Source organism: Pipistrellus kuhlii, unplaced genomic scaffold, assembly GCF_014108245.1.
Source record: "Pipistrellus kuhlii isolate mPipKuh1 unplaced genomic scaffold, mPipKuh1.p scaffold_m20_p_30, whole genome shotgun sequence".
Lineage (NCBI taxonomy): Eukaryota > Metazoa > Chordata > Mammalia > Chiroptera > Vespertilionidae > Pipistrellus > Pipistrellus kuhlii.
In genome coordinates, this window is record NW_023425530.1 from 3,098,617 (window position 1) to 3,125,961 (window position 27,345).

The window sequence follows — 27,345 nt, forward strand, 5'->3', positions numbered from 1 at the left end:
TACACATCTTCACGTCAATGTCTGTGAGGTGCTGCAGGTTGGTTAGCTGTGGGCTGGTGGGAGATGGTGAAGCAGAGACAGTGGCATTGAAAGATTGTGGCCACGTCAAAAGGTCATGGCCACATTTCTTAGCATCTTATTAACTCACTCATCTTTGTCTGAATTGGGCTTTGCTCTCTCACATAAGACCAATTTTTCCATCCTTGCACTAAAAGAATATTAAATCCTGTCAGCATTTTGAGGCTTTTATTGGATGCCAAATATCTTCATATAAACCAAACACATGGATCAATTTTAAACTAGAGAGAATCCCCAGGTGAAAATAGAAGAAGAAAAAAGGGTACCAGGAATGTTAGGATTTAAAGGTGTCCCACGATCCAGGTCAAAAGACTGAGTGCCCCAAGGAGGCACAAACTTCAGCTACCTCTCCCTTGGGCACATCTCAACCTCCAACTGTCCTCTCAGCCCCCAGAGGGTGTGGGAGCACTTGGCTCCTCCCAAGTCCCACTTCTCCAAAGCTGCATGGGCCACTGCATGGCCAGCATGCTCCTGACCTGGGAACTTCTTCCCCTCTCCCGCTCCCACCTCTAAAACAGATGTGAAGACTGGCTGATTTGCCTGCAAAGAGCTCTTTAACCAGTCAGCTGCCCAGATGTCAGGTGGGTCCTGGCCTGGAGAGAGCTTGTAAGCCTCGTAAATGTTATTAAAGTATTTTACTTTAAAATTATAAAAATAAGTAAACAAATAAAATATTAGTGATCTTGTTTATGATCTTGTTTTGCTTTAAAATATTAAAAAAGATGATAAAAGCATTTTTAAATGATTCTATCTGTTATTATATTTGAAAGTGTTCCAAAGTGTGGGTAAAAATAGGAATGTAACTGTTAATATATTTTTTAAGGCAAAATTCTCAGGTAATGGAACATTTGAGATCTTGTTCCCCAGCATATATTGTGAGTTTGACTCAAATAAGTTCATAAAAATTCAACAACAAAAATATCACAGGTAAAAACAGAACTTTCCTGCCTGGTCACTATAACTCAGTGTTTGAGCCTCTACCCAAGAGCCAGGAGGTCAGGGTTTCATTCTAGGTCTGTGTTGCAGGCTGGATCCCAGTGGAGGTTGTGCAAGAGGCAGCCAATTGATGATTCTCTCTCATCAATGTTTCTAACTCTCCCTCTTCCTTCCTTTCTCTGAAATCAATAAAAACATATATTTAAAAAAAGTAGAACTTTCCTATATTCTAGCATCATATATTATTACTTTATAAAGTTTGGTTGTGAAATATATTTCCCCTAAAATCTTTTAAAATCAAAGATTTTAAAAATGGTGGTGGAGTAAGTGGATGCTGCACAGACATGCTCCTAGGACCAAACTGGAATTGCAAGTATAATACAGAAAAACTTCCTGAATAATCAACAAAAGAATTGCTAGAGGGAATCCTGATAACTGAGGATAGAAAGTGGAGACTGCATAGAGACTAGTAGGAGGGGCAGAGGTGCAAAAGGGCTGGCTGTGTTCCTACAGAAAGTAAATGAAGTTCTAGAGAAATAATCTCAACTCTGGGGGGGTGGCCACTGAGAACTCTGGAGTTTAATCCCTAAGCTGGGCTGCCAAACAGAGAGTAACAGAACTAAGAATAGGATCCACACAACATCAGGCTGTGAAAAGCAGTGGTTTTGCTATCTGCCGGGGAGAGGTGGCTGAAATGCAGGCACCCTTGAAAAGGGGCAACACACAAAATTCCCTGAGGAGCCACTCACCTTGTTCTCCAGCAGAGGAGGTCAGAGTGGAGTGGAGTGATGTGAGCAGAAGCTAGGGTTGGGAGCACTGGGATTAGAGGCCAGAAGGCAGATACCCTGATTTCCTGTGCAGAATTATTCTCTCACCCTGCAGAGATCATCTTTCTCACCCAAACATTTGCCATACACCAACTTTGCCTGGAGTGAAGACAGTTGACCCACTCTATTAGCAAACACCTTACCCCACGATGTGGAGTTTCTAAAGTCCATTAAGAGGCTGAGAATAACAAGTAGCCTACAGGTAGAAGCTATTGCCCCATCCTGTTGGGAAAAACACGCACCATGCCTGTAGACTTTTGCCTGAGGGCCAGTAAAGATAGAATCATATCAGTCTGTAGGCAATGGTAGTCTATGAAGGCTTTAAGACTTTGTCTGATCTATTATAATTAGTCAGAAACAGCTTTTGACACTGTCCCGCACTAAAGATTGAGAGGTAGAGCAAATCTACCTAATACATAGTCACAAACCCAAACAGGCAACCAAAATGAAGACACAAAGAAACTACACCCAAATGAAAGAATAAGAGAATTCTCCAGAAGAAGAGATAAATGAAATGGAGATAAGAAATTTATCTGATACAGAACTAGATAGTTCAGAAAATCAATGGTAAAGATGCTCAATAGCATAAGAGAAGACATAGTAAGTATGAAAAGAGAAATAAAGAATGACATAGCACAAATAAAGGACACATTGGAAGGATACACAGCAGATTAGGGGAAGCTGAGAATCACATCAGCGAATTAGAAAACAGAGTAGAAAAAAATCACTCAGAGAACCAAACAGAAAAAACAATGAAAAAATAGGAGGATAATATAAGGGAGCTGTGGGAAAATGTGAAACATAACAATATTTGAATAGCAGGTGTGCCTGAAGAGGAAGAAAGGGAAAAAAAGATAGAGAATGTCTTTGAGGGAATAATGCAGAAAAATTCCCTACCTGGTAAAGAAAAATGTCACACAATTCAGGAGGCACAGAGAGTCCCAAGCAAGAATAACCCAAACAGGACTATGCCCAGACACAACATAATTAAAATGCCAAAGAGAGAATTTTAAAGGCAGAAAGAGAAAAGTAAACTGTTACCTACAAGAGTTTCCATAAGACTGACACCTGATTTGTCATCAGAAACTCTACAGGCCAGAAGGAAATGGCATGAAGTACTCAAGGTAATGGAAAGGAAGAATCTGAAACCAAGATCACCATAGCCAGTTAGGCTATCAGTGAAAACAGACAGTGAGATAAAGAGCTTCCCAGATAAAAACATGGCCAGAGGAGTTCATCAACACTAAGCCAGCATTACAGGAAATGCTAAAAGGACTGCTATAATGAGAAGAAGAAACAGAGAGAGAAACCTAGCCATACAGAATTAAAATGGCAATAAATAAATACCTATTAATAATGACCTTAAGTGTAAATAGATTAAATGCTCCAATCAAAAGACATAGCTGAATGGATACAAAAACATTTCTCAACTATATTCTATTTATAAGAGACCTACCTTAGAACAAAAGACTCACACAGGATGAGGGTAAAGGAGGGAAAATTTTTTTCATGCAAATGGAAAAGAAAAGAAAAAAAGCTGGGGTAGCAAAATTCATATATGACAAGATAGATTTTAAAATGAAGGCCATCACAAGAGACAACAAAAGTCACTACATAATATATAAAAAATATATATCCTAAATATATTTTAAAAACTTTTTAGAGGACTTTAAGGGAGAGATAAATAAAAATATAGTCATCATAGGGGACTTTAACACCCCACTTATGTCACTGGAGAGATCTTCCAGAAAAAAAATAAATAAGGAAACAGTGACTCTAAAGTACACACTGGATCAATAGATTTAATTGACATGTATAGACCATTTCATCCCAAATTGGCAAAATATAATTTCTTTTCAAGTGCACATAAATCATTCACAAAGATAAGCAAAATGTTAGGACATAAAATATGTATTACAAATTCAAGAAGATTGAAATAATATCAAGCATTTTCTAAGATCACAGTGGAATGAAATTAGAATTCAGCTACAGTAAAATCACCCAATTGCATTTAAACTCATGGAGGCTAAATAGCATGTTATTAAACAATGAATCAGTTACCAATGAGATAGAAAAATAAATAAATAAACTTCCTGAAAACAAATAAAATTGAACACACAACAACCTAAAACATCTGGTACACAGCAAAAGCAGTCTTGACAGGAAAGTTTATAGCACTGCAGGCATACTGTAAAAAACAAAATAATCCTATGTAATAAAGAGGTAATATGCAAATTGATGGTCACATCCTCGCACAGGATGGCTGCCCCCGTGTGGTCATAAGATGGCCACCACAAGAAGGCTGGCAGGGGAGGGCAGTTAGGGGTGATCAGACCAGCAGGGGAAGGCAGTTGGGGACAATCAGGCTGGCAGGGGCACAGTTAAGCATCGATCAGGCTGACAGGGGAGTGGTTAGTGGATGATCAGGCTGGCAGGCAGAAGCTGTTGGGAGCCAGCAGTCCTGGATCATGAGAGGGATGTCCAACTGTCAATCCTTATGAGGTCAGGCCTAAACCAGCAGTTGGGCACCCGCTGAAGGGTCCCAGATTGGAGAGGGCACAGGCTGGGCTGAGGGACATCTCCCTTCCCAGAGCACGAATTTTGTGCACCAGGTCTCTAGATAATAATAAATTATTTAATCCTATCACTTAAAGAATTAGAAAGAGAATAACATGAAAAAGCCCAGAGTAAGTAGAAGGAAGGATATAATAAAGATCAGAGCAGAAATAAATGACATAGAGACTAAAAAATATAGAAAAAAAATCAATGAAACAAAGAGCAGATTGGAAAGGATAAACAGGATTGATGACAGATAGCTAGACTTGTCAAGAAACAAAAAATAGAGGACACAAAGAAAATGAAGTGAAAGCAGAGAAGTAACCAGTGACACCACAGAAATACAAAGATTGTAAGAAAATACTATGAACAACTATATGCCAACAAGCTGGACAAGGTGAATAAAATGAACAAATTCCTAGAAAAATACAATCTCCCAAAAATGAATCAGGAAGAATCAGAAAACTTGAATAGGCCAATAAAAACTGAAGAAATAGAAGCAGCAATTAAAAAACTCCAAGCGAACTAAAGCCTGGGTCCAGATGTCTCCACAAGAGAGTTTTACCAAACATTCGAAGAACTAGTACCTATGCTCCTCAAACTAAGAGGAAGGGACACTTCCAAGCGTGCTCGTGCTCTCTCTCTCTCTCTCTCTCTCTCTCTCTCTCTCTCTCTCTCTCTCTCTCTCTTTTTATGATACCAGCATTATCTTAATTCCAAAACCAGATAAAGACACTTCAAAGAAAGAGAATTAGAGGCAAATATCCCTGATGAGCATAGATACTAAAATCCTCAACAAAATATTAGCAAATCAGATCCAGCAATATATTTTAAAAAATCATAAACCATGACCAAATGGAATTTATTCCAGGGATTCAATGCTGGTACAATATTTACAAATCAATAAATGTGGTACATCACATAAACAAATTGAAAGACAAAAATCACATGATCTATCAATAGATGCAGAAAAAGCATTAGACAAAATCCAGCACCCATTTTTGATAAAAACTCTCAAATAAGTGGGAATAAAGAGAGCATATCTCAACATGAAAAAGGCCATATGTAACAAATCTACATCATATTCAATGGGCAAAAGCTAAAACTATTTCCCCTAAGAATAGGAACAAGACAGGGATGTCTGTTTTTACCACTTTTATTCCACATAGTACTCAAAATCCACATAGTCACAGTGACTAGGCAAGAAGAAGAAATGAAAGGAGGAAATAAAACTCTCATTATTCCCAAATGACATGATATTATATTGAATATATAGAAAACCCCAAATACTCTACCAAAAAACAAGTAGGTTTAATAAGTAAATTTGGCAATGTAGAGGATACAAATCAACACACCAAAACCAATGGCTTTTTTTATATACCAATAGTGGATTCTCAGAAAGAGAAACTAAGCAAACAATCTCATTTACAATTGCAACAAAGAATTTCAGATACTTAGGAATAAACTTACCCAAGGTGGTAAAAGATATATACTCAGAAAACTATAGGATGTTGAAAAAAAAGATAGAAGAAGATATAAACAAATGGAAGAATATTCTGTGTTCATGGATTGGTAGAGCCAACATCATTAAAATGTCCACACTATCAAAGGAATCAATAGATTCAATGCACTTGCCATTAAAATACCAATGGCATACTTCACAAGTCTAGAAAAAATAATCCAGAAATTTATATGGAACCAAAAAAGATTCCAAATAGCTGCAGCAATCTTGAGAAAGAAGAACAAAGTTGGAGGAATCACAACACCAGATTTCAAGTTATACTATAAAGTCACCTTAATCAAAACAGCCTGGTATTGGCACAAGAACAGGCATACAGAACAATGGAACAGAACAGAGACCTAAACAATTATGCTCAATTAATATTTGACAAAGTAGCAAGAGAATACAATGGAGTCAAGACAGTCTCTTTAATAAATGGTGTTGGGAAAATTGGACAGATACGTAAAAAAAAAAGAAAATAAAAAGAAACTAGATCACCAACTTACACCTTACAGAAAAATGAACTAAAATAGATAAAAGACTTAAATGTAAGTTAGGAAACCATAAACATTCTAGAAGAAACCACTGGCAGAAAAATCTCAGAGATCTCTTACAACAATATATCTATGGATACATCTGCCAGGGCAAAGGAAACTAACAAATGGGACTACATAACAATAAAAAGCTTCTGCACAGCTAAAGAATCCATCAACAAAATGTAAAGGAAACCCACTGTTTGAGAACATATTTGGCAATGATATAGCTGATAAAGGGTTAATATTAAAAAAATATAAGGAACTCATACAACTTAACAAAAGGAAGATAAACACTTCATTTAAAAAATGAGTAAATGATCTCAATAGACACTTTTCCAAACTGAACATACAGATGATCAAGAGACATATGAAAAAATGTTCAAAGTCACTGATCATCAGAGAGATGAAAATTAAAACAACTGTGAGGCATCACCTCAAACCTGTCAGAATGGCTACCATCAACAAATCAACCAATGACAGGTGCTGGCCAGGATGTGGAGAAAAGGGAACCTTAGTACACTGCTGGTGGGAATGCAGACGGGTGCAGCCATGATGGAAAACAGTATGGAGTTTCCTCAAAAACTTAAATATGGAACTGCCATTTGACCCAGTGATCCCTTTTCTAGGAATGTACCCTAAGAAACCAAAAACACCAATCAGAAAGAATGTATGCACCCCTATGTTCATAGCAGCACGATTTACAATAGCTAAGATCTGGAAACAGCCCAAGTGCCCATCAGTAAATGAGTGGATAAAAAAGCTGTGGTACATTTACACCATGGAATACTATGTAGCACTAACAAAGAAGAATCCCTTACCTTGAGAGTATCATGCTAAGTGAAATAAGTCAGTCAGAAAAAGATAAGTATCATATGATCTCACTCATATGTGGAATCTAACAAAATAAACTGATGAACAGAGGTGATCCAGAGATTGGAAGCATGAAAGAAAATGTGGAATCTTGGGTGGTTGGGTGGGAGGTAACCTATCAAAGACCTCATATGCATATAAGCATGGCCTATGGACACAGACAGTGGGGTGGTGAGGTCCTGGGGCAGAACATGGGGGCAGTCTAGATGTGGTCAATGGGCAAAAAAAGGAGACATATGTAATACTTTCAACAATAATGAATTATTATATTTTTAAAGCTGGGGTACATTTATACTATGGAATACTATGCAACATAAAAATAAGCATCTTTTATCCTTTGAGACAGCATGGAGGGACATGGAGAGCATGATGCTAAGTGAATTCAGTCAGTCAGAAAAAGACAGGTATCACATGATCTCACTCATATATGGAATCTAATGAACAAAATAAACTGATGAAAGGAGTGGGTTCAGAGATAAAGAAGCATGTAAAAAAAAAGTGCAGAATCTTTGAGGGAAAGAGGGGGAGGGTGGGAGGTTGGGAGGTAATCAAATCAAAGGCATTGTATGCATATATGCATAACTCATGGACTCAGATGGTAGGAGGGATGGGGGGGGTCTTAAATGGGTCAATGGGGAAAAAATGAAACATATGTAATATTTTCAACAATGAAGATTTTTTAAAAATAAAATGAAAATAATTTAAAAAGTCAAGGCAAAATTCTTATACTAAAATGTATTAAAAATCGTATTTGATATTAAAATATATTTTAAAGAAAATAAGTTTTTATCTTTATTGCTGAGGTTTTGGGCACCCCCTTAGAACTTTATGTGCAGAAGAATGTCTCCCCTGCCTAAATGGCCCTGCTTTTACACCTCTGGGGTTCCTAACTTTCCTAAGCTGAACATGGACAGTATTAGTGTCTCAGAGCCTGGGGCTCAGAACTGAGTTGACAGCACAGGGAGAGCAAGAGTCCCTCCTGAAGGACAAGAGGCAGCACGTGCCCCAAGGACTCACCACGACCTTCAGGATCTTCTTTACACCATCAGTGATGAAGAACCGATAGACAGTGGCCTTGACCTCTACCTCCTGCAGGCCGACTGTCAGGGGCACAATGACATAAGGTATGGCCAGTGAGGACTTGGGAGCGATGTATACAGTCTGCAGGTGACGCTTCTTGGCACTGGCCAAGCTGCAGAAGGCTGGGTTGTAGAGCATTTCCACTCTCACCTGCCAGGGAGAGAGAATCAGGCCAGTGGCTTGCGCCATGGTGCCCTCTCCAGGTCTCCCCTCGTGCCTCTCCTGCTCCAAGGACCCACCGTGAGCGTATCTGCTTCCCGGTAGTTGTAGAGGACGGCTCGGATCTCCACCTGCTCGTTACGAACCACAGAGTAGGGCAGCCGCAGGTCGATGAAGAAATCTTGCACCACTGTCACCTCATAGGGGTCAGCCACACAGATGCCTGCCCAGGGGAACAGAACATGAGTGTCAGGGATAGGGGATGGGCAGGATGGACAGGGTCCAAGTTCAGCTCCAAGTTCCTGCCTCTCAAGGCTTACCCCTGACACAGGAGCTGTCCAGAGCTCAGCTTGTTTTTGTAGAAGCCCATGGTCTAGCAGTGTTTCCCAAAGTGTGGTACGCGTACCCCCAGGGCTATGGGAAGAATTTGGTGGGGGTACGCGTTGCACCCGAGTTTGGTGAGGATATGCACTGCACCGTGCTTAGCTGTGCCTAATTCTACATTCTCTTGAGTACGAGGGGTACTCAGCGTTACGAAAATTATAGAAGGGGTACACATATGTCAAAAGTTTGGGAAACACTGGTCTAGAGAATGTTGATGGTGATGCATTACAAATGATAGTGGTAGCTGGGAGTTCCAGGATTTAGTGATTTCTTTGGAATTTGACTCAGAGATAGAGGTGGAGGAGGAAACTGAGCCAGCCTCACTGAAGGCTCCATCTGTGCTCCCCAAAATGATGGCCCTAAGCCTATGTGGTCACTGGGAGTTGGAAAGATGGCTAACTTGAAAGGGAATTGGATTTCTACTTTTATTTCACTTTAGTTAACTCAGATTTAAACTTCCAAACTAGTTCTTGTGTATATACTGAAATCATATACTGTCCAAGGGTGACTTTTATGGAATGTAAATTATATCTCGATTTTAAAATGGTCATGGACACAAACAATAAAGGCCTGGAAGGGACGGGTGAGGGATGGAGGGTATCAATGGGGAAAAGACAAACTAAGGGGACATCTGTAATATTTTCAGCAATAAAGATAAAAAACAAACAAACAAACAAACAAACAAACAAACAAAAACCCTGGCCAGTGTGGCTGGGTTTGTTGGGTATTGTCCTGCACACCAAAATGTTGCTAGTTCAGTTCTGGTCAGTGCACATGCCCATTTGAGGGCTTTCACCCCAATGGGGGCCATGTGGAGACCGCCAATTTCACTCTCACATCCCATTCTTTCTCTCCCTCTCCCTTCCTCTCTCTCTAAAAATTGATTTAAAAAATCTTAAAAAAGAACACACAATAATTATTGGAAAACTTTTAAAAGTGTGTTTGGAGCAACTTGAATATGTCAATCTGCTTTTTCAAATGCAAATTTTTGAATCCTAGAATAGAGGTCAAAATGTTTCCAATGAAAAGCTCACATCCTGAGAATCAAGATGGCGGCATAAACACCTGTACTTGCTGCCTCTCACAACCATATAAAAATTATAACTAAAATACAGAATAACTATCATCCAGAACCATGGGAAAGCTGGCTAAGTGGAAGTTTTACAACTAAAAGTAAAGAAGAAAGCACCTTGAGACTGGTAGGATGTGTGGAGATGTATACAGAAAGGGCAGGCAACTGGGTGTGTTGCTTTATTTTTTAATCAGGAGAGAGATACAAGCTCATGATTGCTCTGAACTCTAGTCTGCGTGAGACTCTGGGGACCCAGACACATACAGAGAGAGAATGGACTGTCTGGCATTGGGCCGGAACATGAGGGGAGCTTTCTTTCAAAAGGCGTGCTCACAGGGGTCATTGTTCCTGCACAAGGACCTCTCTGGTACAGGGTTGACTGGCAGCCATTGCTATTTGCTCTACCCTGGTGAGTCCCTGAGATCTTGCTCCACCCAATTAACAACCCACCCAAGCTGTCTGCAGTGGCTATTGCATATAAATGGCTTATCCTTTCTCAGCCTTAAACCTGTCAAACAGGCAGCAGCTGGGTCAGGGAGCCCCAAAGCTACCAAAAGAATGCCCAAGGCCCTTCATAGCTAGGCTTCGTCTGGGCACCTGATGTAAAGAGGAGGAATTTACAGATCTCTCTGTAGCTCCTGCTGGGCAGCCCCAGGCAGTGGCTGACTCTCTACCTCCTTGGAGATCCAAGAGCCAGTATACCCAGTGGTCAGTGCAAGACCATACCAGATTACAACTTTTCACATCCATAAGTGACACACTCAAGGGGCACCAAAGCTCCACTGAAGAAAGTCTTTCCCCATAAGGATATCTCTTGCACAGCAGTTCTCCCATAGACACAACTGGTCCTCACAGCCAATTGGCCTGGAGGTCAATTCCTTCCAGTGATACCAACAGCAATCAAGGCTTAACTACAACAGGACTGTGTACACAGCCCACAAAGGGAGGAACCAAGAGTGTTCACCTTAGGTGATTGGGGAGGCTGAACCAATGGGCCCTATATGACACAAAGCCACCTATCAATATAGGAAAGCAGCCAAAATGCGGAGACAAACATGTCACAAATGAAAAAAAGCAAAATATTGGATATAGAGTTAAAAACTACAGTTATAAGGTTAGCCAAGAATCTTCAAAAAAACCTCTGAGGAACTTAATGAAACCTTCAATGATCTTAGTGAGAATGCCCCCTAAAATGGAAAAGGACCAGTCAGAAATTAAGCATACACTGACTGAAATAAAGAATGATATACAGAGATTCAATTAGTAGACTACCAGAGGATCATAAGAATCAAGTCAAAGATTTAAAATACAAGAAAGGAAAACACCCAACTGGAAGAGAAAAAAGAAAGAAGAATCCAAAATTATAAAGATAGTGTAAAAAGCCTCTGAGATAACTTCAAGTGTACCAACATCCAAATTATGGGGGCACCAGAAGAAGAGAGAGCAAAATTTTGAAAACCTATTTAAAGAAATAATCACAGAAAACTTCCCCTCCCTGGAAAAAGAAATAGATTTACAAGTCCAGGAAGCACAGAGAACCCCAAATAAGAGGAATCCAAAGAGGACTGCACCAAGACACATCATAATTAAAATGCCAAGGGCAGACAAAACCGGTTTGGCCCAGTGGATAGAGTGTTGGCCTATGGACTGAAAGGTTTCAGGTTCGATTCCGGTCAAGGGCATGTACCTTGGTTGTGGGCACATCCCCAGTAGGGGGTGTGCAAGAGGCAGCTGATCAATGTTTCTCTCTCATTGACGTTTCTAACTATCCCTCTCTCCCTCTCTGAAAAAAAATCAATAAAATATACATAAAAAATAATAAAATAAAATGCCAAGGGTAAAAGACAAAGAGAGAATCTTGAAAGTAGCAAGAGAAAAACAGTTAGTTACCTACAAGGGAGTACCCATACAACTGTCAGCTGATTTATCAGCAGAAACTATGTAGGCCAGAAGGGATTGGCAAGAAATATTCAAAGTGATGAATATCAAGAACCTAAAACCAAGATTACTCTACCCAGCAAAGCTATCATTTAGAATTGAACGTTAGATAAAGAACTTCACAGACAAGAAAAAGCTAAAGGAGTTCATCACCACCAAACCAGTATTATATGAAATGCTAAACGGTATTCTTTAAGTAAAGGAAGAAGAAGAAAAAGGTAAAGATAAAAAATTATGAACAACAAAGTGACAACAAGTACATATCTATCAACAAGTGAATCTAAAAATCATATGAATAAAAAAATCTGATGAACAGAATAATCTGGTGAATGTAATAGAATCAGGGGCATGGAAAGGGAGCAGACTGATAATTCTCAGTGGGAATGCAGTGTGGGGTGTGAAGGAAGAGATTGGATAAAAATCTTACACAAATGGATGAGGACAGTTGGAGGTGAGGGCCTGGGGTAGGGTGGGAACCAGGTGGAGGGGAGCTATGGGGGAAAAAGTCCATCTGTAATAATCTGAGTGATAAAGATTAAAAGGAAAAGAAAGAAAAAAAGAAAAGCTCACATTCTAATTGAGAAGCACTCTAAGAATAAAGGACATACCAGATTCAAATGCTTACAAATAAAACAAGTCATTAAAATTTTTGATATCTTCCCTGGCCAATGCTGCTCAGTGGTTGAATACTCATGAACCAAGAAATCATGGTTTCATTCCTAGTTAGGGTACATGCCTGGGTTGCAGGCTCAATTCCTGTAGGGGACATGCAGGAGGCAGCAAATTGATAATTTTCTCTCATCGATGTGTCTAACTCTCTCTCCCTCTCCCTTCCTCTCTCTGAAATTATTAAAAACAAATTTCTTATAAATAAGACTTAAAAATAAGTAAACAAAAATTTTGATGTCTTAATAATTTATGCTTAAATTGTAAATAATTTATTATTGTAACATTATTATTAGTGTGATAGTGGTTTTGCAATATTTTATAAAATGTGGGAATGATAACATTTTGGATATATTGGGTGAAATAAAAAGCATTTCTGATATCAGGTTCAACATACTCTTTTTTTTCATGAGGCTAACAGAAATATAAAATAACACACCAGCCCACATTATGTGTTTCCTTCTTTTCTTCCTTCCTTCCTTCCTTCCTTCCTTCCTTCTTTCCTTCCTTTCTTCCTTCTTTCCTTCTTTCCTTTCATCCTTTTTTTCAAGGCACTATTACAAGGACTTTACATGTATTTATTCATAACAATCCTCCCAACAATGCTTTGAGTACATGCTATTTCTTCTATCATGTCCATTTTATGGAGGAGCACAGAGAGGTTGAATAACTTGATTAAGGCCATACAGTGACTTCTGCTGAGTCATACTGGAGTCCCAGGCAAAAGGAAACTGTGTGCCTCTGTGTAAATGATTTCATTTGAGATCATCTCTCCTTCAAGAGAAATTGCATAACTGGCTGGTGTGGCTCAGTTGGTTGAGCATTATTCCATGTGCTGAAATTCCATTCCAGGTCAGGGCACATGCCCAGGTTATGAACTCCATCCCCATAGATGTTTTTCTTTTATGAATCTCAATCTCTCTCTCTTTCTCTTCTCCCTCTTTCTAAAATGAATAAAAACATGTTTTTCTTAAATAAGATAAACTGGCAGAAAATGTCAATTCCTTCAATCAAAAATGAGATAAGCAAGAAGCATATTTTTAAAATATTGAAGTCAGGAAAGTAAAATGATACTAAAGTGTAATAAACAAATGAGAATATAGCCTAAGAAAGTCTGGCTGTGGTATAAATAAAATATTTACACTTAATATTGTGAGTTTGAATACACCTGCCTTTTAATGTTTTAATATTGTTTGACAAATTTTACCTTTAAAGTATCCTATCTAATAAAAGAGTAATATGCAAATTGACCATCACACAAGATGGCTGCCCCCATGAGGATACAAGATGGCCACCACAACATGGTCAGCAAAAGAAGGCAGTTGGAAGGGACCAAGCCTGTAAGAGAGGGCAGTTGGGGGCCATCAAGCTTGCAGGGGAGGGTAGTTGGGAGGGACCAAGATTGTAGGGGAGGGCAATTAGGGGTGACCAGGACTGCAGGGGAGGGAAGTTATGGGCACTCAGCTGGCAGGGGAGTAATTAGGCATCAATCAGGTTGGCAGATGAGTGTTTAGGGGGTGATCAGGCTGGCAGGCAGAAGCAGTTAGGGGCAATCAGGAAGGAAGGCAGGTGAATAGTTGAGAGCCAACAGTCCTGGATTGTGAGAGGGAAGTCTGACTGACTAGGCCCGGTCAGGCCTAAACGGGCAGTCAGACATCCCTCAAGAGATCCCAGATTGGAGAGGGGGCAGGCCGGGTTGAGGGGTACTCCCCGCCCTTGTGCACGAATTTCATGCACCGGGTTACTAGTACATAAAATATATATATGGGTCACATTTTTTCCCTTGCCTCATACTCCTTTGTGGTTTGTCATGGCTCTGGTCTCTGTTTAAAATTTGGATATTTTGTTCATCATAGATTTTTTTTTTGTACTCACTTTTATTTTGAAAACTATTGCAGTGGGTTATTATTTATCTTGATGACTGACTTTTTGGCCCCCACTTATATTTTGCACTAAAAGTTGGGGCTTTCCTTCCCTCACCCCTCCAGCCCTGCTGTAAACCATCCCCATTTAGCTAGAGCTCCTCAGGTCTCACTCCAGTGGTGGGCAAAGGGGGACCGGTTTACTTTTGTCACACTTCACAATCTGACCACCGATGTTTCAATCTCCCATTTCATCCTGCTTCCTCCTTTCTCTTCATTGCTTAACCCACTATCACGTCGACAGCACCTCCTTAAGAGTTTTTGTGGTTGTGAATTATTCTGTATGATACTACAATGGTAGACTCACGTCATAAAACATTAGACCAAACCCACAGAATATACATCAAGAGTGAATTCCTACTGTCAGCTATAAACTTGGGGGCTTCATGATTGATTGTGACAAATGCACCACTCTGGTGGGGGATGTTGACAGTGGGGAAAGCTGTGCATGGGAGGTGGGATGGCAGAGGGTATATAGGAAATCTCTGTACTTTTTGCTCAACTTTTTTATATATATATATTTTTCATTGATTTTTTTACAGAGAGGAAGGGAGAGGGATAGAGAGTTAGAAACATCAACGCTAGAGAAACATTGATCAGCAACCAAGGTACATGCCCTTGACCGGAATCAAACCTGGGACCCTTCAGTCCACAGGCTGACGCTCTATCTACTGAGCCAAACCGGTTTCGGCTGCCCAACTTTTTAATAAAATATTTTTGTTTTTGTTCATCGTCACCTGAGGATATTTTTCCCATTGATTTTTAGAGAGAATGAAAGGGAGAAGGAGAGACAGAGAGAAAAACATTGTTGTGAGAGAGACATATTCATTTGTTACTTTCAATCTCCTGAAACCTGGGTATGTGCCCCAATCTCCTGAAACCTGGGCATGTGCCCTTTGTTTGCTCAATTTTGCTGTGAAACTAAAACTGATCTAAAAATAAAATCAATTTAAAAAGTAAAAAGCACTGTCCAGCTGGCGTGGTTCAATGGTTGAGCATCAACCCATGCCTCACAAGGCCACTGGTTCGATTCCCAGTGAGGGCACATTCCTGGGTTTGAGCTCAGTCCCCAAATAGAGGCACCCAGGAGGCAGCCATCTGATGTTGATGTTTCTTTCTCATCGATGTTTCTGGTCTCTCTCTCCCTTCCTCTCTGTCTAAAAAATCAAGAACATATTTTCTTTAACATATTTTATTGATTTTTTTGACAGAGAGGAAGGAAGAGGGATAGAGAGTTAGAAACATCGATCAGCTGCTCCTGCACATCCCCTACCAGGTATGTGCCTGCAACCAAGGTATATGCCCTTGACCGGAACTGAACCTGGGACTCTTAAGTCTGAAGGCTAACACTATCCAGTGAGCCAAACTGGCTAGGACAAATCAAGAACATATTTTAAAAAATAAAATAAAAGCATTGACACCCATGATCTTACTGATGCACCTGCCCCACCCAGTAACCAGGTGTCAGAGCTCAGACACCAAGAAGCAGAGAAGCTTTGGGATGGATGAGAAACAGAAAATGCCTGGGGCCCTGGAGATGCAAAACCACAATCTCACCTTTCTTGTCGGACAAGCTCACAGCCATGATCTCCCATGTGGTGATGGAGTCTTTCAGGAACACCTTTATGGTCTTCGAGGAGACTCTAGATGGAGGAGAAATGGAGGCCTTAGGAGATGTGGGGGAGGGTAGAGCAGGTAATGAGGGAGAGGTTGGAGGGCTCAGATGTGGGCACCACTTGGTTTTTCCAGGTTGGGATGTGAAGTTGCACTATGATCCCAGAAAACAGAAGATGTTGGGGTGCATGCTAATTAAATGTTCTGGTCCTGTGCGTGGAAGTGCCTGAGGTGGGTTGGAATGAGGGATGCCCAGCCTTACCCATTTATCTCTGGCTCCTTTAACTCCTCAATAGTCCACAGCCAACTCTCAGGGAACTGGCTTCTGGAAACGATGTCTTCTTCTGGAATGATGTCCTCATCCAGGTTACCTGGGCAGGTGGAGGGAAATCTGGGTTTAGAGCAGACCCACTTCCCCTGTCTTTTGCTCACGTGTGTTGGGAATCTTTGTGAAGGGGATGCGAGCTTTCCAGCTAAAAGAATTTAGAAATATTTCTCCACTTTGACAACAGCTGTCTTTGAGAGGTGGCTGCTAAGCCCCAACCCCCAAAAATACACATGTTCACAAAAATCATGTGTTATCACATAAGGTGTCTATCCAAATCTGTTATCTTAAAGGCTAAGTGATATTGATCTTTGGGAACAGCTCTCTTGACTTAAATTTTAAAAATATGTTTTAAAAAACAACATAAAAGGTGTAAAGAGGAACTTTACAATGGAGAAACAGGGCAGACACCATCTTAATCAAGGATCAAGATTCACATCACCACAAGTATATGTTCACATCATAATGAGACAAATCAATGTGTTAGAGGAGACTTACAATCTGATAGATAGTGTACCTGAATTAATCTGAAAAATAATTATATTATTTTAAATCTTAGAACACATATACTTATGTGCATATGGGGTTACGTTTCTTATATGTATACTAGAGGACTGGTGCATGGATTTGTGCGCATTGAAAGGAAATTCATTAGAAGAAATACTTAGAGGCAGGGGAGGTACCATGGGAGGTTGGTTCCAGACCGTGTCCGGCCCATCTTGCCCAGTCCTGATCTGCTAAACCCACTCAAGCTAATCTATCGGTTGGAGCATCTGCCCACTGGTGCATATAAAAACATATATATATGCCCAAGTTTTTTTTTTTAAGTTTTCTTTTCAAGGCCTGCAAAGTGATTGAGGAGGTGACTCAGCTGTGAATCCAGCAAACAGAACTGATAGATATGGTCAGGCCGACTCACCAGGAGTCAAAACATCATCTCATCAACATCATCTCACTGCCTGATGACTGACTACAATAGCTGACGTCTACGGACCCCCAGGCCTGCTCATAGCTGCATCCTGTACCCCGACCCCCTTCCCACTTATGCCCTTGAAAAATCTGTTTCCATGAATACTTTTCTTGCAGGGTCATAAACCATACACCACCCCAACAAGGGCAGCTGACTGCAGACACCAGCCAGGGGCTCTCAGCTCCCCTTTAAAACTGTCATAGGGAGGAATGCAAAAGCCCAGGAACGAGAAACAAAGAACATAATACTCTTCATGAAGAGAAATCCCGCTACAATCAGTACTCAGCTTTGTGAACCAATTCCCCCGAGCCACAGCACCTGTGCTCCTGCAATAAAGTGCATTTTCTTAATCATCTGAGTGCCTGGTTTTCTGTTCCCACTGCCTGGAAATTTTGGCATAACAAATGCTACCGGTCTCCAGATGTGAGGCACCAAGAAGGGCACAATATCTCCCCTGGGACAGCCCTGCCCAGAATGCAAAACCCCAATGTGAGCAGGAGAAACATCAGGCTGACTCAGGGGGCTGAACATCTTTCAAAGGATCTGGCCTGTGTACCTCCTGTACCTGAAGAACTTAAGAGTCACAGAAAGACCGAATAGCCGCTGGGGCAGATATGAGGAGGCTAAAGAGACACAGCCAGTCACACCAATGCAACCTGTGATTTGGAACTGGCTCCTTTTACTAGAGAGGACTAAAAAAATTTTAAAAGTGGCAACGTTTGAGTGATTCTGTGAATTAGATGGTGGGAAGGAAACCACAGTAATGTCCTGATGCTGAGCATTGTGCGGTGGTGTTTAGGAGAATATCTTTGCTGCTCCCCGAAAAAATCCACACTGAACTATTCAGAACTCTGGGGACATCAAACAGCTTGGGGAGGGAATAGAGGGAGGGAGAGATGAACCGGAACAAGAATGTCTGTAAGTTAAAGGTTTTTAAAGAAAACAAGATCATTATTTTTTGCCTTGGTTGGTCAGCCAGCCACTGGGCAAGTTTCCCAATCTTCCTTAGGGTTTAAGCAGAAGCATTTTTTTTTTTGTTACTTGTCATCCTGTAATTGATAACGTAATTTCCCTCAATTTCACACCTGCCTTTGCTCTTGGAAGCAAATTTGACCCACACATTTCCCATCCCCAGTGACAGGCACCTCCCCTTCCCACCACCTGCCCTCAGGCAGGGCACCCCAGGCCGCAGCACTCACTCCTGGCCAGGGTCAGGTCGCTGTCCCTGCTGAGCTCCAGCCGCAGCTGGGTGATGTAGTTGCAACAGTCCAGGAAGACGTCCACGCAGGCCTTGTCCTGGAGGATGAACTGTGCCCTGCGCTGGCAGGAGTACTGCATTGGATTCTCCCGCATACCGTCCTCACAGCACTTGCGAAGCTCCTTGCTGGGGTACTCACCCGCTGTGAGAACACACACCCCAGGCAGGTCCCCACAGGGCCTCGCAGAGAGGACCTGCTCAAGTCCAGGCCCTCCTCTCCTCCAGCTTTGCTGGGATCTCAGTGGGCAGGGTGCAAGGGTGGGGGAGACAGATGAGGACTCCCACCTTTGCCCTTCCTCTTCTCCATGAGCTGCACTGAGCGGCGTCGCCGGGTGGCAGGTTTTGGGCATGCCAAATCTGAGGGGCAGGAGGGCAGAACAAGATGGGTTAAGCACTGACTGCCTGTCCGTGGTTTATTCCTCACAGTAGTGAGGTGGGAGTGTTATTGCTCCCATTCACCAGACGTAGACACTGAGGCTCAGAGAGGAGAGTGATTTGCTAGTAGGAGGTAGAGGCAGGACTTGAAACCAGGGTCCTGGATCCTATCTGGGAGGTAGAAGTGCTGCCCCTCCCCGGATGTCCACTGGCCGACTTCTCACCTGACCGCTGCTCGGTCTGCAGTTTTTTGCTGGTCTGGAAGGCCAGCCCGGCATCCGTAAAAACACCCGCATAGTTCTTTCCACTGCCCGAAGTGCAGCCAATGTCTGCCTTCTCCACTGTGTCCCAGATCTGGGGAGGGGGTCAAGTGCAGACTGAGGCAAGGCCAGCAGGGCCTAGGTCATCGCACCAACACATTCACCCAACCTCACTACCATCCTCATGCCTGACTCCAGACACTCCACAGTCTGTGATCAGAGTGTGCTCAGGTGGGACTCAGACCTGTGTCCATTACCATGACCGTCCCTAACACAGACCATGTCCATCCACATTTCCATCTGCAACTTAAACTTCAACCCATCCCCTTGTGTGTGTCTATTATGACCTTTGTACTTAACCCACACTCAACCTCACATCACTTGTTCTCCCCAGCGCCATTCCCACCTCACCCCAATGCCATCTCTTTGCCTCTGCCTTCTTTTACCCAACCTCAGTGGCATGGGGACATACCTTTTTCTGAGTCAGCCTGTTCTTCTTATTCAGTACAAACACGCCCTTGTCCACAGCCACCAGCCCCACTCGAGCCCCTTGGTTACCCTCGATCTTGAGTGATATTTGTTGTCCAGGTAGATGTTGACGCTTGTCATCCTTCATGGCATTTTTCACCACCAGCTGTGAGGAGGTGGGAGGGGATAAGTCAGCCCAGCGGGTCCTCAGCCTTTGTCGGTAGAGGACAGAGGAGTCCTGGTCTGGTCTGGAAGGAGAGAAAGGTGGAGACAGAGAGAAGAAGGGGGACGCACAAAACGAGTATCGGGTAGAAAGTCAAGAAAAGATAAAATTGGGAGCAAAAGAGATACTGAGACTAAATCAGGGAAGAAAACAAGATGGAAAATGGGAAGAGAGAGGCAGGAGCTCTACAAGGAGGGGAGAGAAATGGTTCAGAAGGACTGAGAGATTGTCAAAGACAGAAAGCCATGGCCAGGCAGAGAGTCACAAGATGGCCACAGAGACTCAGCAATGCTTACCCTGCCCACACATGAATCCTTGACATCCAGCCACACGGAATCAGCCACCACCTCCCTCTGGCCTCTGTTGATAAGCGTGTAATAGCCCACCAGGCGGAAGGAAGGAATAAACTCTGTCGTGATGGTCAGAGGTAGCACCACCAGGATTTGGCCGGCCTCTCGCACTTGGCGTCCCACTTTCAACAGCTTCCCCTTGTTCATGACCTTGGGAGACAGGTTGGCATAAGGATCAGCAAGGCAGGAAGGAGGATGGGAGAAATGGAATGGGGTAGAGTTCTGGAGGGCTGGAGAAGTGAGGAGCGGAGAGACCTGGAAGTTTTAGGAAGCCACACACCAGGTAGGTGAAGTATTGGATATTGGCATCTTGGCTGGGGTCCATTTGCAGGACAAAATTGACATAGAGCTTGTCCCCTGGCTTGAGCTCCATGGCGGGCACGGAGAGGTGCAGGTAGTTGTTGGAGTTGCCCATCGTATTGTAAGGTAGGGCTTGCATTTCATTGGTAGCCTGTCGCCCCTCTGGGAGGCCCTCCTTCATTGTGCGAACCTGAGAAGGGAGACAGGGAGGCACGCGGTTTACCTGGGTTGTCCATGACCTAATCCCTGGCTCCTGGCAATATGGCAGCTTGTGTGACAAGAGGGACTTTTCAGATGTGATAAAGTTAAGGATCTGGACATGGCATGACTTCTAGGTTACCCAGGCGCGCTAATGTCCTTATAAGACATCTATGCAGATGACAGGAGGACCTGTGTAAATGGCAGGAAGACCCTCTACCCAGATGGCAGGACTCCAATGTGCAGACAAGATTCCTCTATGCGAATGAAACATCTCTGTGTGAATGGCAAGACCCACTTATGCAAATGAAAGGATCCCCCACTATGCACATGACAAGACCCCTTTGTACAATCATTAGAAGCCCGCTGTACGAATAAAGTCCTCTGTTTCCCTGGGGTGGAGTCCTGCTGGTGCAGACTCACAGTGATCAACAGGGGATTCTTGCTCTTGTGTGTGTTGATGGTTAGCTTAGCCAGGCCATCATCCCGGGTCACAGAAATCTCTTCGTTGGAGCCTTGAATTGCCACAGGGATGCGGCTGGCTGGGGAACCATCGGGGTTCGTCACATACACCTGTGGGTGCAGGGAAAGGTGGAGGGGATTCAGAAGACCCAGAAACGAAGCCAGTGCTCAGGAGTGGGGTGCAATCTTTCCCTGGGTCTCACCATGAGGTCAAAAGGCATGGCAGGTTTGAAGAACCTGGGCGTCTTGGTGAAGTGGATCTGGTATGGGGAGGTCACGATGGGGATCCCGCTGCGTTCCGCCTCCACCATGTCGCTGCCTGAGGGGGCCAGCTGTGAGGGTGGGCTCCTGGGCCACCCTTCAGGCCAGGCTACCCCACATTGGACACTTCTGCTTTCATATTGGAACTCACTCCTCATACTGGGCCTCTAGCATAAGACTGATCCCGCCTTCATTCTGGGCCTCCTCCCTCAGTTGGGCCTCCCCTCTCAGACTGAACTGCATGGTGGTACTGAGCCTCCACCTTTGGCCCAGGCCTCACCTGAGTCCAGGATGACGGTGACAGACACGTACAATGACTTCCCCACTAGGGCAGCTTCTCTTGGGGCCTGTGGGGCTGCACTCAGCAGAACCTCTCTATCCAGCACAGCCACTCCAGTGCCATCTTCGATCTGGAACAGGGAATGAGGGCTCAGAAGGGGAGGGACTCAGGGGGGAGGGGATTCAGAGAGTGAGAGGGAAGTGTTCACAGTGAAGGAAGCTTGGAAGGTACCACAACACGCTTGAGTGACTGGGCCAGGGAAATCCTCTGGTCACCATCCTGGATCCCAAAGATGACGAAGGCTGTTCCATCCACATCCTTCCTGTACAAGAACCTGTGCAGAGAGGAGAGTCTCTGATTCTCCCTCCTGAAAAGCTGAGTCTTCCCCCAAACTTCCACTGACCATAGAGAGGACCCAGAATCCCTAGCCCCTCACCCCGCCCCTTATCTGGTCCCTCAACCAGGCTGTCACCTGGCCTCTCACCTGACCCCTTACCTGGTCCTCACCTGACCCCTTTCCTGGTCTCTCACCTGGCTCCTTATCTGGCCCCTCACCTGGCTGTAATGGTGACCTCCAGGCCCTTAGGATCATCAATGTAGTAGAATTTCTCTGCTGGCTCCACTTGGACCTCAAAACTAGGCAGCACTGGGGCATGAGGAGGGGACAACACTGGTAAGGGGCCAGCACTGAGCCCAGCATTATGGGGCCCACACCCTGGCTACCTCCTTCTCTTACCATATTCCTTCACCTCAAACTCAGCGGAGAAGACCTGCTCTGGCGAATCTTCATAGTGGGCTTTTATCTTCCACTGCCCCATGCTGTGGGGAAGGCAGATGAGTGATTTGCTCAGACCTGCAGCCCCCACCCCTTTTGGCATAGGGGAGCCCCAAACCCACTCCTGACGTACTTGACCAACTCCGGGATATTCCAAGATAAGGGCAAGATGCCAATGTGGTTTTGAGAAGAGAGGAAGTCTCGCTTGATGGGAATGCCTTCGGGCGTCTGTAGATAGACAGGGAGGGGGGTAGTTCTTCAGAGCAGGCTTAGCCCCTTGGCCCTCTCCTTCTCTGTGTGTGGACACTCTCTCTGTCATGTCTACGGCAGCAGCGGCTAAGAACGTGGACCTGAGTTGGTCAGTCTGCGTTCAGATCCCACTGTGCCACCTACAAGCTTGTGACCTTGGGCCAGTTACTTAACTTCTCTGTGCTCAATGTGCACATCTAAAAACAGGAGATACATACAGCCCCTCTGGCGTGGGACAGAGTTCATGTAAGCAGGAGCTCATCATTATGAGTGTCCCCCTGATATTAAGAATCTGTAGAATGGCCAAAACTGGTTTGGCTCAGTGGTAGAGCATCGGTCTGCAGACTGAAGGGTCCCAGGTTCGATTCTGGTCAAGGGCATGTACATTGGTTGCGGGTACATCCCCGGTAGGGGCTGTGCAAGAGGCAGCTGATCGATGTTTCTCTCTCATTGATGTTTCTATCTCTCTATCTCTCTCCCTTCCTCTCTGTAAAAAATCAATAAAATATGTTTTTTAAAAAAGAATCTGTAGAATGTATTACCTCCTTTTGTGCAAGGCCCTGGGCTGAGCCCTTGATTTAAGCTAAGCCATACATAATTGCTCTGTCCAACCTTTTGCTCTGCAAGAATTGCAACCTCCTGTACACATATTATTTCATTTCTGTCAACAGTTAAACATCGAAAGACACCACATTTAAATCTGGTTTTTAGACTTCTCCTGGAAACCAGGGTATCTGTGGATAATGCCCTCCTGTTGGCACAGTGACACTTCACTTCTTCCTTTCTCCCTCCCTGCCTCCTTCCTTCCATCACTTTGTATTAAGCCCCACTGTATGCCAAGCACTTTGTTGAATTTAGGGATAAGGTCCTGAACAAACAGATAAAAACTCCTTTCTGTTGGGAATTGAGGTTCCACAGAGGTAGGTGGAGGGGGGCAATTATCCTATATAAAAGAGGCTGATATGCAAATTGTCCCCTTGGGAGTTCTACCAGTTGCTATAACATGCGCTGACCACCAAGGGGCAGTGTGGAATAAAGGCAGGCCCTGGCTGGCAGCTGGGAAAGGAAGGCCTTGATTGGCCCTGATTGGCCCTGATTGCAGCCATGTCTAGAGACCCTACCCGTGCATGAATTTAACTAGGCCTCTAATTAAATGAATATAATAAATGCAATTTACAGGATGCCAAAATGATGGCAGGAAGAGAAAGTGGAGTGCATGTGTGAATTCAAGAGGGTTGTAAATTTACAGTGCTCAGAAATGCCTCACTGTGTAATTGGGGCATTGGCGACATTTGAGCAAAGTCTTGAAGGAATTAAAGGGCAAGTAGTATGCATATGTGGAGGAAGATTGTTTTCTGGGCAGAAGGAACAGCAGTTGCAAAGGCTCTGGGGCAGGAGACTCTGCCTCATGTGTCAGAGAGACAGAGAGGAGGCCTGTGTGGCTGGAGCAGAGTGAGTCAGGGGAAAAGAGGGAGGATGTGAGAGTGGGAAGGGGACAGGGGAGGCCACTCAGGGCCTTGTAGGTCACTGGAGGCCTTGAACTTTTATCTGGAGGGAAGGAGGAGTCCTGGAGGATTGTGAGCAGAGGAGCTGCTATCCCAGGCTCAGGTGCTCACAGGTGCCCCCTGGCTCAGTAGACAGAACAGACTACCACACAGCCTTATGGAATTACTCCAATCTTCAGAAGAGAAAACTTTAGGCTCGGGAAGGTGAGAGACCTGGCCAGAGTTACAGGGACCAGGGGTTTAGCTGGAGGTGGAATTCACAGGTGCCTGTGTGGGTGCCTGCCCACCTACAGGCCTCTGTGTTTGTGCCTCTGTATATTTCTTTGCTTTAAGGTCTTTCCTAGTGCCTCTTTCTCTGTCTCAAACTCTCTCTTAGTCTCTCCTTGAGTCTTTGCCCCAAGTGTCTGTGGGGGCCCCGCTTTCTGGTACCTCAATGCTGACGATAACCTTCTGGTTCGCAGGCAGCAGCTTGTGGTCCACAGTGAAGATCCGATAGAGGACTGAGAGGTGGTGGGAGAGAAAGGGACAGCTCAGTGAGGCCCTGCCCCTCCCGATGACCCAGCCCCAGCCCTCAGAGCCCCCTCCAGACCTTACCCGTGGAGCCTGGGGTGTAGATGGTCTTGTCCGTCTGGATGAAGAGGTACCCGCTCTGAAAGCTGACTAGCACCACCTTCTCCACCGGTGGAGCATTCCCAAAGGCCGCCTGGACACTCACAAACTTGTTCCCTGTCTGTGACTTTAACTCCTTGCTGGCCAGGAGCTAGGCATGGAACCGGGCAGGGTGTGAGGAGGGGGCTGCCCCAGGGCCCCTTGCCCATGGTTCAACCTCTGGGTCTTTGGCTGGGTCCACATCTGCCCCTCCTCACAACAGAGCTTGCCCCTCACTCCTGCCTGGTTTGTGGAGAGGTGGGTACTGGGCGAGGGGGCAAGGGCAAGAGACAGGCTAGGGGTCAGAGAGGAATGGAAGGGGGATCAGAGAGGGGGCTCAGAGGATGGAGGGCTCAGTAGTAGAGGGGGCCTCAGAAAGGGGAGGAGACTCAGAGAGGAGAGGGGCTTGAAGGAAGACAGGGCTTTGATGGGAATGGGCTCTTAAAGGAGGGGCACAGACATTGTTGGCTTGGAAGGCAAGGTGCTCAGAGTGAGGGAGTTCCTTAGCAGGGGCAGGGCCAATAAAAGGAGGAGTCCAAATGGGGAGGTGAATTAAAAAGGGGAAGGGCTGTCTTGGCTACTGTGGCTCAGTTGGTTGGAGCTTGGACCTGTGCACCAAAAGGTCACCAGGTTTAACTGCTGATCAGGGCATGTACCCAGGTTTCTGGTTTCATTCCCCAGGCAGGGTGTGTACTGGAGGCAACTGAGCATGTTTCTCTCTCACATCGATGTTTCTTTCTCTTGCTCTCTCTCTGTCTCTGTCTCTCTGTCTGTCTTTCTGTCTCTCCCTCTCAATTCCTTTCAGTGAAAATATATTCTCAGGAGGATTAAAAACAAAAAAGGGAAAGGGCTGAGGAAGATGCAGGGCTCTTAGGCGAGGTGTTAGAATGGGGAGAAGACCCACAGGGGGCAGGGCATCCGCGGGGCGGCTCCAGTGAGCACCTACCTTGATGGTGACTGTGCTCAGGTAGCTATTAGTGCTGTTCAGAATGGTGTCCTTGCTTGACAGCAACTGCTTCTTGGCTGGGAAGTCGTGTACCTTAACCTGGACAGGAATGTTACCTGTCCCATCGTGGGCTTCCAGCACCACCATCTCCTCGTTCTCCAGACGCAGGATGTTGGGGGTGATTATGGAGTACCTGTGGGAGGAGTGCATGGGGTCATACCAGGGACCCGACATTCCAGCCTGCACAGGGGTCTCCCCAGTCCCTGGTCCTGGACTGGAGCCAGATACCAGCAATGGCTCAGGAGCTATAGGTCTCATCAACCCCTGAACCTCCAAACCAGAACCATCAAGTCCCCCTATTATTTAGACTTGCAAACTTACAGTTGGGGATCCCACATATGTACTCATGAAGCCTTAACCTCTAAATCTTTACACACCCCATGGTTTTAAACAACCAAACCATGGGGTACCCCAACTTTACATACCTAAACTCACATGGACCACATCTTTGAACCCCAAATCCCTGAACACCCCAAACCTCTACCTAAACCCTTATCACTCAGGCCTACAAATGCAACTTAATCCACCCCACCCCCAGCCGACATAACCCCACGCCACAGCTCTACACACACTGAAACCCAGAAATCCTAAAACTGCAAACTCCCAAATCATGTAAAGTCAAACCTCCACATCCACAGAATCAGCAAACACCATATGCACCCTAAACCTGCGGACCCCAGGTTCATAAACATCCACATCCCCTCTGCACAATGTCTGAATTTCACAAACACCTAACCTATAAACTCTCAAAGTCACAGGCAGCCCCATTTATGAGCCTTCCTCCCCAGTGACTCCTCCTCCTCCAGCATCATGCACCCTGAATTCTACAAGGACCTGAACCCACTCCACCTCAGAGTTGCCTCACTGTGGGCAGTGTTGTGACTACTCACATGGGGTCCCCCAGGGCCAGGGGGAGACTGTTCAGCAGCAGCAGCCACAGCAGCAGGCTGGGACCTGAGGTAGGCTCCATGATACAGGGACAGTGCAGGACTGAAAGTCAGAGAGAGAGGAAAGGGAGGACTGAGCAGAGGCTGCTGGAGGCCTCCTTTTATCTGGCTCCCGCCTTTCCCGCACTCAGCCCAGCCCTCTGCTCCCTATGGCCTCTCTCCTCCCTGGAGCTGCCCCACATTTCTCAATAACATTTTCTAATTTTTTTCACTCCCTTGGCCAGCAGTTCCTGGGGTAAATAACCTGATGGCATGTCCTCCTCCAACAGGAGCACAAGTGCCTCCTGCCCTAGCCTTCTTCAGGGACAAGGCCAATGAGTGAACAGGGACCTTTCCCTGTTACACC

The 27,345-nt window shown here is 44.5% G+C and overlaps 1 protein-coding gene across 1 annotated transcript in view; it reads right to left on the bottom strand.

The window, feature by feature from the left end:
• Positions 1-27,095, bottom strand: part of LOC118731258 (complement C3) — a 44,761-nt gene extending 17,666 nt beyond the window's left edge. Inside the window, exons 1-21 of the mRNA XM_036459701.2 lie at positions 26,943-27,095; positions 25,993-26,185; positions 24,993-25,158; positions 24,828-24,898; positions 22,778-22,872; positions 22,606-22,688; positions 22,425-22,515; positions 22,101-22,203; positions 21,870-21,999; positions 21,532-21,647; positions 21,290-21,439; positions 20,649-20,858; positions 20,315-20,518; positions 19,800-19,961; positions 19,292-19,421; positions 18,978-19,049; positions 18,634-18,834; positions 16,402-16,510; positions 16,083-16,168; positions 8,624-8,766; positions 8,322-8,534 (exon numbers count right to left, since the gene is read on the bottom strand). Coding sequence (XP_036315594.1) covers positions 8,322-8,534; positions 8,624-8,766; positions 16,083-16,168; positions 16,402-16,510; positions 18,634-18,834; positions 18,978-19,049; positions 19,292-19,421; positions 19,800-19,961; positions 20,315-20,518; positions 20,649-20,858; positions 21,290-21,439; positions 21,532-21,647; positions 21,870-21,999; positions 22,101-22,203; positions 22,425-22,515; positions 22,606-22,688; positions 22,778-22,872; positions 24,828-24,898; positions 24,993-25,158; positions 25,993-26,185; positions 26,943-27,022 — 2,808 coding nt within the window. The 5' untranslated portion in view covers positions 27,023-27,095. The remainder of the gene's footprint in view (positions 1-8,321; positions 8,535-8,623; positions 8,767-16,082; positions 16,169-16,401; positions 16,511-18,633; positions 18,835-18,977; positions 19,050-19,291; positions 19,422-19,799; positions 19,962-20,314; positions 20,519-20,648; positions 20,859-21,289; positions 21,440-21,531; positions 21,648-21,869; positions 22,000-22,100; positions 22,204-22,424; positions 22,516-22,605; positions 22,689-22,777; positions 22,873-24,827; positions 24,899-24,992; positions 25,159-25,992; positions 26,186-26,942) is intronic.
• Between the last annotated feature and the right edge of the window lie 250 nt (positions 27,096-27,345).